General features: G+C 59.8%; 1 protein-coding gene across 1 annotated transcript; it reads right to left on the minus strand.

Moving 5' to 3' along the window:
* Window positions 1–10,469: 10,469 nt before the first annotated feature.
* On the minus strand, window positions 10,470–11,243 carry LRRC3 (leucine rich repeat containing 3). Its single transcript, XM_021679239.1, has one exon. It carries the CDS (start codon window positions 11,241–11,243, stop codon window positions 10,470–10,472), a length of 774 nt encoding a protein of 257 aa, XP_021534914.1.
* Between the last annotated feature and the right edge of the window lie 265 nt (window positions 11,244–11,508).

Genomic DNA, 11,508 nt, shown 5'->3' on the forward strand with positions numbered 1-11,508 from the left:
GCAATCGCCTGTCATGCTAACAGCACGTCAGTCAGCCTGGAGTAGAGAAGAGCATCTCAGCAAGGCGTGTGGCTCTGCGACTCTGATGCAAATTTTAAATTTTGTCTTTAGTTTTGTTTAATTTTATTTTGATTTAATTTATTCACTTTATTTCATTGAGATGCACAGACCTAAGAGTCCTGTTCAGGGAGTTTTGCCCCTTGTATAAACCCAGACAGCCACTCCCAAACAAGGCCTCGAGGCTTTCTGGCCCCCCGAGGCCCCTAGTGCCCCGACCGGTCAATCCCCCACCGCGCCACCGCCTGCCTTCTGTACCGGCAAGCTCTGTCGTCTTCAGGTTTCCTTCAGTGCGGCTAGCGGCTCGCGGCTTGGGTTCTGTGTGCCCCCGGCCCTCAGGCCCGTGGTTGGAGACTCATCCGTATTGTTGCATCTGCACTTTGTTCGCTCTTAGTGCCGATTTTATCTTATTTTCTTAAAGATTTTATTTATTTATTTGAGAAACAGAGAGAGTGCACAGAGGGAGAGTGAGAGGGAGAAGCAGACTCCCGGCTGAGCAGGGAGCCCGATGAGGGACTGGATCCCAGGAGCCCGGGATCACGACCTGAGCCGAAGGCAGATGCTTAATGACTGAGCCACCCAGGCGCGCCTCTTACTGTTGATTTTACTGCTCAGTTTTGTTGCTTTATCCCCTCCTATGACAAGGCCGTCACTTGTTTATCTGTTCTCCTATTGATCGGCTTTTGGGTGGTTTCCCGTCTGGGGCTGCGGCAAACGTCACTGAGCTCCATGCCTGGTGCGTGTGGTCACTTCTGTCGCTGAGTATCCAGGTAGCGGGGCTGCTGGGTCTCAGGGTAGGTGATGGCACGGCTTTATAACCAGCAACTCTCCAAAAGCCGGGCCGTGGCGCCGTGTGCACCCCGCAGTCATGTGGTCTGGCCTTTCCCCGGGGAAAAGCACGAGGGTCAGTAGGAAGCTGCTAGAAAGAGTGAGAGAATTTCGTGAGTTCAGTCGGCCCGTAAGTGCGTATAAGGACCCAAGCCCAACTTGTCCTGCTTCATTTCCACAGAGAGGACAGCAGAGCCCCAGAGAGACAGACACTGCCTGCCACGTCCACAAAACAACAGGCTGGCCCCGTGGCAGTCTCCTGTGGCCACTGTCTTAAGTGGTCCCACACTAGTGGCCTAAAGCAACGGGAATGTATTATCTTACAGCTCTGGGGCTCAGCGGTCCCAGCTGGGTCTTACCAGGCCAAAGTCAAGGTGTGGGCGGGCTGCATGCCTTCTGCGGGCCCCAGGGGAGAATCCCTTCCTGTCTCTTCCAGCTTCTAGAAGCCCGCTGCATTCCTCAGCTGGGGGCTCCTCTCCCATCTTCACAGCCAGCAGTGGGGGGCTCGCTGCCCTCTGTCTGCCTCCCCCTTCCACCTACAACAATCACGAGGACTGCACGAGACCCACCTGGATGGCACAGGATAGTGTCCTTTTCCCAAGGCCAGCAACCCTAATCCCACCTTGTGATGAGACCTAATATAGTCACAGGTTCTGGGGATTCAAAGATGGGGGTGTCTTTGAGGGCCCAGCACCCCTAGGGGCTTTGACCCCTCCCCTCTTCCACCACTAGAACAGCTGAGACTCCTCCTGCCTGGGTCCCAGACCCCCATCTATCCCCCAAGAGCTGTCCCGCGTAGGCGGAGGGGCCCTTGCGGTCTCATCCAATGGTTGAGAGCGTGCGCACCCAATGGTTGCCCCATGCACAGACAGGGCCTGGTGAAAACCATCCCAACCCCTTAGAGATAAACTAAGGAAACCACAAAAATCCGGCTCCGGGAGGTGAGTAAGGATTTGGACAAACCCTCCGATGACAGCCTAGCACTGTTACTGTTCCCCGAGTTACTGTGTGGGTTTGGTGCCCGCCGACCAGAATCCGAACGCTGCCCCTTTCGATGATGAATGGAGTGATCCACAGAACATTTTGAAGAATCAATACGCAAAAATACTTCGAAAAAATGAGGGAAACCCTGGCCTGCACGTATTAAATTATACTAAACCAATTCAATTTGGTCTTGGCACAAGTTTGGAAAAGGTCAAGTTCCAGATGTCAGAAATAAAAAGATTCCAGAATAGAATTTTTTCTTTCTATTTGGATGGAAACTTTTTAGAGGTAAAAACAATGGTAGTAAATGAAAAGGGAAGATGACGTATTTGTCAAATAAATAATGTTGCATTTTTAAAACTATCACAAAGTAAAGTTGAAATGCCAGCATACTGGTCCCTTCAGGGCTTGACCGACTCCCCCGCGGTCTGAGGAGCGCTCACTACGAGGGCCCTCGCAGGAACCAGAGCAAAGGGCGTGAGCAAACATTCACAGCGGAGGAAAACAGGCTTGAATTCTGGGGAGTTATGCCCCCAAGGTCGCCATGGGCGTCCCAGGGGCAGGTGCTCCCAGACCCGTCGTGAAGACAGGACCTGCCCGGTCCATCCCGTGGGCCTGCTACACTGTTAAAAACTCAGCCGAGTGGTTCCCGTCTGTTGGCGATGCGAGTTAGGCTTGGAAAACCTCAGGCTTGGTCCTCATTATTGTGACATCCGACTGACAGGCTCTGATTCTCGGCCCAGGGCAAGGACAGAGGTCTGGCGTTCATTCCCAGCCCTTGCTCCAGCGGTTCCAGTAAGCGGCTCTGGAGAGACCACAGAGCAGGGGGGGCTGGTGGGGACCTGGCTCTGGCCGACGGCACGCAGGCCCGCCCTCTGGTCAACACCACTAACCCTGCAGAGACGGCAGGACCCAGCCCCCGGCCGAGCTCTGCCCATCCTGGCTGGTGCCCAGCAGTGGGCGCAGAGGGGCTGCTGCCTGAGTGAGTGTGAGGCAGCTGAGGGCTCTGGAGAGCAGGACAGCGTGTGTCTGCCCAAGGGGGCCACTTGCAGCTCCCGTGTGGATGGAGGGACGCCCCGGTGGGGCCTGCCAGGGAGACTCACCCTGCACACAGGCTCGGACAGCCGGCCCTCAGGGAAGTCCAGCACCGAGATGACTACCGCTCAGAGACGCCCCAGGGTCCTCCTCCCTGCTCTTCCGAAAGCCTCTGTTGGGGGAGGGGAGCAGGGTGAGGAGGGGAGGGGGCGGGGGGCAGGGGGAGCGGGGGAGGGAGGCAGGACTCCCTGAGCACGCCCCTCAGCCCTGGGGCTGGCTGGGAGTGGGTGGGCTTGTCTCGGGAAGAGACTTTCCAGGGGCGACGCCCTGGCCTGCAGACTCTGTCCTGGAGCATTGGACCCACAGGAGAGCTCGGCCCAGTGGGCCTAGGGCTCTCGGGTGCTGTCTCCCCACCCTGTCTGCACAGACTAGGAGCCTAGCTGCTCTGACAGCCAACGTCACGGGCAGCACCCGGTGGCCGGCCTGGCAGCCAGCCTTGCACCCGCTCTTCCGGGCCAGGGTGACGCAAGCAGACCCCGGGCTCCTGGCCTCGCTGGGCCCGTGGACGCGCCGCTGCCCCTCCCCACACTCCCTGTGCTTTGACCCAGGGCGAAACCAAGGCCTGCCTCTGTTTTGACAGCACTCGGGCCTCTCCTTCCCAATTGAGAACTTCCAGGCCCGGGCGTCAGGAGGCCCAGATTCCTGCCCAGCCTGGCCCCACACAGCTGGCTCCTGAGTTGGGCATTTGTCCCCTCCAGACTTCGCAGTCTTGGTTTCTCAGCTGAAAATGGAAATATTCCCGACCGCGCCGGGCCACTGGGAAAACTTGCGAGGCTTGCTCGTGAGCAGGCTGGCTGGCGCTGGGTGCTGCCCCTGCCAGGTGGGCAGCCCCACGCTGGGCCCACTGGGGGTCTGAGGGCTGCTGCAGACCTCCCGCCCACTTCCGCAGGACTGGGCACCCTCCTGACTCTGGTCCTGAGCTCCGGCCCCCCGGCCCTGCCCCCAAAGCGGGGTCAAGCGCCTGCTTCTGCTAGCATGCCCACCCGGCCCCCTGCCCCCCGCCCCACACCCAGCCTGGCTCACCGAGCCCCCAGCTATCTGCCCAGAGGCCCCAGGTTAGATGGTTGGCAAGGCTCTCCCTCTCTCCAGCCGGCGTGGGCGAGGCTGAGGGGGCTCTGGGGGAGAAACAATGCGTGTGGGGGGGCACGCCTGCCAGGGGGGCGGGCATGAGAGTGAGTAGCGTATGGCCCTGTGTGAGCATGTGTGTGTGCAACCATGCGTGTGAGTGGGTTTGCCTGCTGTGTGTAGTGAGCGTGAGTGTGTGCATGTGTGCATAGAGGACTGCACGTGAACCTGTTTGCATCGTGTGCATGCGTCGTACCTGTATGGGGTACACGCGTGAGATCGTGTGTGGTCTGTGGGTATCACCCCGCTGCACCCCACACACTGTGGCTCCTGCCCGCTCCCTGGTGGCCCTTCCTCTGGAAAGGGAGTGAGGCCAGCGGGTGAAGTGAGCTCCCGAGGTCACCTGGCCATGGCCTGAAGGGCACACTGGCCCCGAGAACTCACACGGTGATGGTGAGTGGGGCGGCCACGGGGCCCGGCGGCCATCTGCTCTGGCCACACTGGCCACTCTCAAAGTGGGGACTGTGTCCATCCACTGAGGCTGATGTAACAAAGTGCCACGCACCTCTAGCCTAGACAATGCAGGTTATTAATTTAGAGTTCTGGAGGTCTGAAGTCCGAAATGGGACCCACGGGGCTAAAACCAAGGTGTGGGCAGGACCGGTTCCTTCTGGAGGCTCCAGGAGAGGATCTGCTCCCGTGCCTCTCCAGCTTCCAAAGGCACCTGCCTTCCTTCCTGCTTCCCTTGGCTCGTGGCCCCATCTTCCATCTTCACAGGCTCCTGGGATGAGGACACGGACGTCTCTGTGACTGGCACGAGGAGGGGAGAAGGGTGAAAGCAGAGCTGGCTCGCTGAGTGCCCAGCGGGTGCGGCAGGGCACAGGGGTCCGGCAGTGAGGGCAATCTTGCAGCCCAGGGTTGAGCTGGAAGCATCCGTATGAACCCACGGCTGTCTTATCTTTCAAACAGCTCCGTCTATGGATAGGCCTGGCAGCGAGGGCCCACTGGGGACAGAGGTCTTGCAATGTCACCCTACAGAAAGGAACCAGAGCAACGGCTGAGCCCAGGGCGGGGCAGGGGAGGTGCAGGGGCAAGAACACGCCGTCCCACCCGGGGGGCAGGCCACCAGACTCAGCCCACGTGGGGAGGCTCCCACCTGCCGGACAGACGATTCAACCTTCATCCAGGAAAGGAAGCCCAGCAGTTTGTAACCCAGACCGTGTGTTTAAACTCATGCATAATGATGCTTTCAAAATTACTGGTCATTTTCAGAGGAACCAACTTTCTTTTGAAAATGGATAAAGAACCAGGCATTCACCCTGCCGTTCCCACGTGACACAGCCACCGGAGAACCAATGTGTGGTGGAGGCTGCTCTTCTTTATGGGAGACTCCAGCTGACAGATGGGGGAGGGGCCACAGAGCCGAGAATCCGGGGTCGGTGGCCCCAGGGAGTTAGCCGACCTCAGCGCTGATCACGGCTGGCTGCTAACATCACGCCCTCTTCGGAAGGGCACACCACCACCCAGGATGTGGCCTTGCTAGAAAAATCAAACAGAACTACCGGATTCCAGGAAACGGGGGACAGAGGACAAGCTTACCACCACCACAGGACACAGAGCAAAATCCAGATGGGAGGAGGTTCACAGGACGACCACGGAACTGCAAGGAAGCCAAAGACAGACAGATGAGAGCGTCTACATTAGAAGAGCCGTAATGGACATGCCAGCCAGGTGTGCGGTCTGACCTTTTTGGAGATCCTGACTCAAACAATCCCCAAAATGGTTTAGAGACGATCAGGGAAACGTGGCCACTGAATGGCGTTGGGCAGCCACTGTAATTTTTCGGTGCGATAATAGTTTTGTGTTCAAAAGATTCCACTTCCATGAAACTTCTAGAAAAGTTAAAACTGCAGAAAAAGGAGTTCCTGCGTAAAAAGAAATTCACCATTCACACAGAGAGAGCCCCACTGACCGGGGGAGAGAGGGGCTGGTTCTTGCACCAGGGGATCTCTTTTTTGGAATGGCAGGGCTGGGCGACACCGTGAAGGCAGGGGGGAGTCCCTGCAGGTGGCAGAGAGACGCCCTCCCCCTCCAGGAGCTAAGGGGCAGGGCTGGCGCGGGAAGCAGGGGGTAGTCCCCAGGACACACGTGACCTGGCCAGGGCAACTAGGAGCAGAAGCTGGGCGGGGACAGGCAGGGGCCTGGGCTGGGACAGGCTGTTGGGGATACCCATTTACGGCCACCTGGCTGACAGTCTCCTGGGGCAAGAGAGCGGGGCCTGGCTGTCAACTGCCTGGTGTAAAGACTCTGCCCGTGGTCAACCTCAAGCTGCCATCATGATGTCAACCGGCTCACCACCACCCCCAGATTTAACTATTGGCCACCAAGAGCCGGTTTGAGCCGGTACGAGCTGGCCCCAGCCCCCACGGCAGCCCTGTGCTGACCCAGCTCTTCCATGCTGTGGGCCCACGGGTCCGACAGGTCTGGCAGGTCAGCTTCGTGACGAGGTCTACAGTGAAGAGGGCAGGGCAGGGGCGCTCGGTCTGCCGGGTGGGTCACAGGCAATAACAGAATCCACTCCAGATGATTTAAGCACAACGAGGTTTATTGAGAGTTCAGAGGCAGTGGGGAGGACAGTAGGCTCGGACTTTAGACCCAGCTTCCGGGAAAGATGGCTCCAGAAACCAACCCAGGCTCCTGCACTTGCCACAACTCCAGAACATTCCATCTCTGCCACGGTCTGCCCAAGCAGCCCTGCCTCCTCCCCAGGTAACTGAGTCCAGGATCAAAATCTCATGTACGTGCATCTCTGGAGAACGCGCTGCAAGGGAGCCTGGGGAGCGTAGTGCAGGAAGGCAAGCCAGCCGGGACAGGGCCGGTGCACGGCACCCACCGAGGGACCCCCAGCACCCGGGGCCAGGCAGTACTGAGCTGCTCAGAACTCCTAGGAGACTGGTCCCTGAGCCCCGGCCTTGACTGCCAATGCCCCGGCGTTCTGCTGACCCTGGGCGGAGCCGTTCAATTGAGCCTGGCCCCACTCCAGCCCCCCGCGGCAGGGAGTCCACCGCACACCTTCCTTAGACCTCCGTGGGAACGCAAGCCTCCTCCGGGGGGCCCTGCAGCAGTACGCTGTACAGCCCCTGCCTCCAACCGCCGGACACCCCTCATCTCCTGCCCGAGACTACTGTCCATCAGGAAACATACATCCAGACTGGGTCTACCCAACCTCACGTCCGGTTTAAAACTCATCCACCCCGCTGCAGGCCAAGCTGGGGACTGGGGGCCCCGCAGTGGGAGGCGGTCCCCAGGTCCCGGGCTGTAGGGCCGCGTGCAGGAGGGAAGCTCTTTCGTGCATCCGCAGCTGCGAGCGCCCCCAGTCCCAGCCCCGCAGCAGTCCTGGCGGTGCCTGTCCTGCCTCCCACAGCCTGCAGGCAGCTCCTGGGAGAGGCCTGGGAAGGGCCTCTGGAGCGGAGCCGGGAGCCTCCTCCTCACCAGGGAGAGCCCCCGAGTGTCAGGACGGCCCATCCCCGCACTGGGCCACCCGAGGGAGTGACCCCAAAGCCCAAAGAGGAGGGAGGTTGGGGTACCCGGAGGCCACGGGCGTAGGGCGCCCCCTCCTAGGGTCAGGGTCAGGGTCAAGGGTGGGGCTCTGCATCCACGGCGAGGCTGGGGACCGAGGGAGCAGCTCAACCAGAGCAGCTGGGCAGGGTGACCTGGCTCCCAAAGGGTTCCATGAGCCCCTCACCGGCCCTCTTCACCCCCCTAGCCCTGCGGCCTCCCTAGAAGCCAGAGCCCCACCACCGACCCCCAGGGGAAGGGAGGCATCGTCACCACCCCAAGCTGAGTGGCTGTCCCAACCGTCTGCCCCATGGGGAGCCCCAAAATCACCCTGCCCTGACCCCTGACCTGTGAAGTGTTACCTCCTGTGGCCAAGGAGCTTTGCAGACCAGGCCGTGTGTCTGTATAAAGTGCTCTGAAGGTCCCTATTCGGATCACGGTGAGAGCCGGGGGCCACCCATGTCCCATAGGCTGTAACCCCATTGCCCCCGACAGATGGGGCACCCCCTTTGTCCTGTACCTGACACTGTCAACTCCAATTCTCTCAACGAGGCCAGCGTGACCCTGCCCAGCCTCTGCAGATTTAGGATGTGTCAACCACCCATCGGGGCAGGGGTGGGGGCTGCGTCAGCTGTAGGGCCCGCGGGGGCACCCAGCGATATGTGCTCACACACGGCAGCAAGGAAGGGGGTGGGCCCAGGCAGGGTGTCGTCCTAAGGGGTCTCTCAAGGAGAGAGAAAAGGAGGGGGAAAGGGGGGTGGCTGTACCCCGGGACAGCAGAGGGCTCCTGTACCAGGGGTGTGAGCTCCCGTGAGCAAGAAGGAGCTTTGTGGTCCTGAAGTTTAGGGACTTGGTGGGCTTCTTTGGAGGGAGGTGTCCACTCTGGAACCCCCCCTGAAGGGTGAGGATCCCAGAAAGACCAGGAGAGCCTGGCAGCCTGACGCTGGGCTCAGGGTGACAGGGAGAGGACGCTTCTGGTGTGTCCAGGGTCCTCGGAAAGGGGCAGCCCCACCCCACTCCCCATGCATCCCCTGAAGAGCCGCATTTGAGTGGAACCCAGGATCTGGGCTGATTCTGGCATAAGAGGAAACGGCGAGTTCCCTGGCAGCGGGCCAGGGCCCCGCAGTGCAAGGCTACCCCCACAGCAAGGAGAGACTCCCCCCAGGACATGAGTAGCAGCCACAGAACCCCGGCACATGACCCTGCTCCTCTGCCAGGTCACCTCCCTCGGGCAAACCCACAGGTGGTGAGCTCCTTGTGTGGTTGGACCCCTCTCCCCACTGTGTGCGCCCTGGCATGGGGGGCAGGGCAGGGGGACCCAAACCACCCGAGGAGCCTGTGCCTGCTGGTAGGCCAGCGGCAGTGCCCACCCGGGTCACTGGGACCGACAGGCCACGGGAGGTGGTGCCCGGGCCCTGCCTCCCATCCCCGCACCCCTGATCTGGGCGGTGGACACAGAAGTGGGGTGCTTGCATGTGGGAGGGTATTTGGGAGCTGTCAGTCATTTCTTTTTAATGCACCATAACTGAAAAAGCCAGGACCTTGCTTGGATGGGCCTTTTGGGCGTCAGCTGTGGAGTCTGGATCTCTGAGTCAGGCATTCAAGGCCCACTTGAGGTCATCGGACAATCCCCCGGTACAAACCGCCCTCTATCTTAATTCTTTCTAAGCATCTGCTTCATGAGGCTTGTAACCTGTACACCTTAAGTTCATACGCAATTTATCCCTATCTGTGCTCCCCCCCAAATATTTGAAACAATTTAAAAATAAGCACTCTTAAAAAAGACATCAAAAAATAAAACTAGAAAGACGGCTCACAGTTAGGTAGGTGGAGGTAACGTCTACCCTGAATGTAGAGTAACACAGCTGAGAGAGTGCTAACTCTCGCTCTGAGATTCCTGGTGGCAGAGGTGAAGACAGACAGAGACGGGGAGACAGAGAGGGAGCAAGGCAGAGAGTTCCTGTTGCTGGAGAAAAGGGAGCATCCCGCTGACCGGCCTTGACACACCGAACATCAGTCCTCCTGTCCTTGAGAAGGAGCGGCTTCGGTGTTCGTGAGTGGAGAGGCAAGGCACGCCACGGACCCGGGATGACGGGCCTTCCCCCAGACCAGGCACAGTGGTGGGACTCGCGGTGGGGACACACAACACTGCCCCCCTTGATGATCCACTCTGGACCTTTCTCGGGTTTCTGTCCGTGGTTTTCTTGGTTTTGGGGTTTTAGGGCTTCTCCCCCGCTCTCCCCGGACTGAAATTTTGGCACAAGTGCTACTCTTAACCAACACTCTGAGAATAAATAAAGTTGTTCAAAGGTTAGTTTGAACTACCTGTTTCACTTACCTCTCGAGAAAAACCTGGTCTCTACTACTTTGCTCTGGAAAGAGTTCTGCGGTCAGATGGGTTCAGGAAATACTACCAGGGGACAAGGTAAAACAGTTCTGCCTTCCACAGATGAGTCTACACCCCACCGTCTGCGGGGCAGACCTCACACACGTGGACAAGAGCCTTTCTTCTCGGAATGCCATCCACACCATACAGGCGCCAAGCGGCCGAGGCCGGCAGAGCGCAAGGGACATGGAACGTCATGACAGACGGCCTGGTTTTAAGTCCCAACAGGGTCACTGCCTGACTGTGTGGTTGTGGGCAAGGCCATTTCTCCAAACTCTGGCTCTCTGGCCTGTCAAATGGGCCCGATGGTCACATTTCGGACTTGAAGCGTGGTGCGGTGCTTGCAACACAAGGGAGGGGTCTGTGGGGGCGGAATGCCGCTCAGAGGGGGCTGGGAGGCCCCAGTGCGTGGGGCACCGAAAGCTTGGGTCAGCCACCACCTGCTACGGGAGTGAGGGGGGACAGGTGGGCGGTGTTCTGCTTCCGCCAGCAGGCACTAGGGCACCGGGCTGATGGGGTCCTTGGACACGGGGGCGCTGGGCAGGGACTTCAGGTACTCCAGGTGCCTCCTGGCATCCTCCTGGTTCTGGCGCACGTAGTACACGACGTAGGTGATCACCATGGCGAACCAGCCGAACATGGTGACCAGCATGGCCACGTCGGTGGTCTTGCGGTGGGTGCTGCAGAAGCTGACCCCGGAGTCCAGAGCCTGGATCAGCGGCTTCCCCACGAACTCCTCCTGCGCGGCTGTGTGGCAGGCGATCTCGTCCACGGACTCGGGGTCCAGCTTCAGCTCCCACAGGGCCTCCTGCAGCGCACACTCGCAGTGCAGGGGGTTGTGGGACAGGCGGATCTTGGCGCTGAGCTTGCCCAGGGCATCCTTCGGAATCCTGCGGATGCGGTTATGGGACAGGTCCAGCAGCCGCAGGCCCCCGGCCAGGCCCGAGAAGGCAGCGGGGCCGATGGTCTCGATGGTGTTCTGGGACAAGTCCAGCTCCCTCAGCTGGTTCAGGTGCTGGAAGGCTCCGTTAGGGACGTGGGTGAGCTTGTTGGCATCAAGCTTCAGGAGCACAGCGTTGGCGGGGATGTCCTTGGGGATCTCCTGCAGGCCCCTAGCACTGCAGTGGACGGCCACGGCCCCAGCATGCTCAGGGCACTGGCAGCTCTGTGGGCAGGAAGCGCCCAAGCGCAGGCAAAAGAGGAGGATGAGGCAGGAACCCCCAGCGGGGACCGGCAGGGATGAGGGGCTCTGTTTGCCCACGGGGCCCATGCTGACCACACCTGGGGACTGGTGGACGGTGGTCTCCTCCCACCGGGTGCTGCAGACCTGCGTTCTTCCTCACTCCCCCAGCCGCCGCTGTGCAAGTGACCATCTGACACAGGAGTCAACGCTCCCTCCTTCCGTGCAAGGAAAAGCGGTGTTCTCCTCCAGTCCTAAAAGAGAGCGGCAATCAGCATCACGGTCCCGCAGGGAACCCCGGGGAACACTCTGACTCTGCGGGAGATGTCAGGGGCACACTGAAGCATCTGACCAG

The sequence above is a fragment of the Neomonachus schauinslandi genome, chromosome 1 (assembly GCF_002201575.2).
Source record: "Neomonachus schauinslandi chromosome 1, ASM220157v2, whole genome shotgun sequence".
In the NCBI taxonomy this organism is placed as follows: domain Eukaryota; kingdom Metazoa; phylum Chordata; class Mammalia; order Carnivora; family Phocidae; genus Neomonachus; species Neomonachus schauinslandi.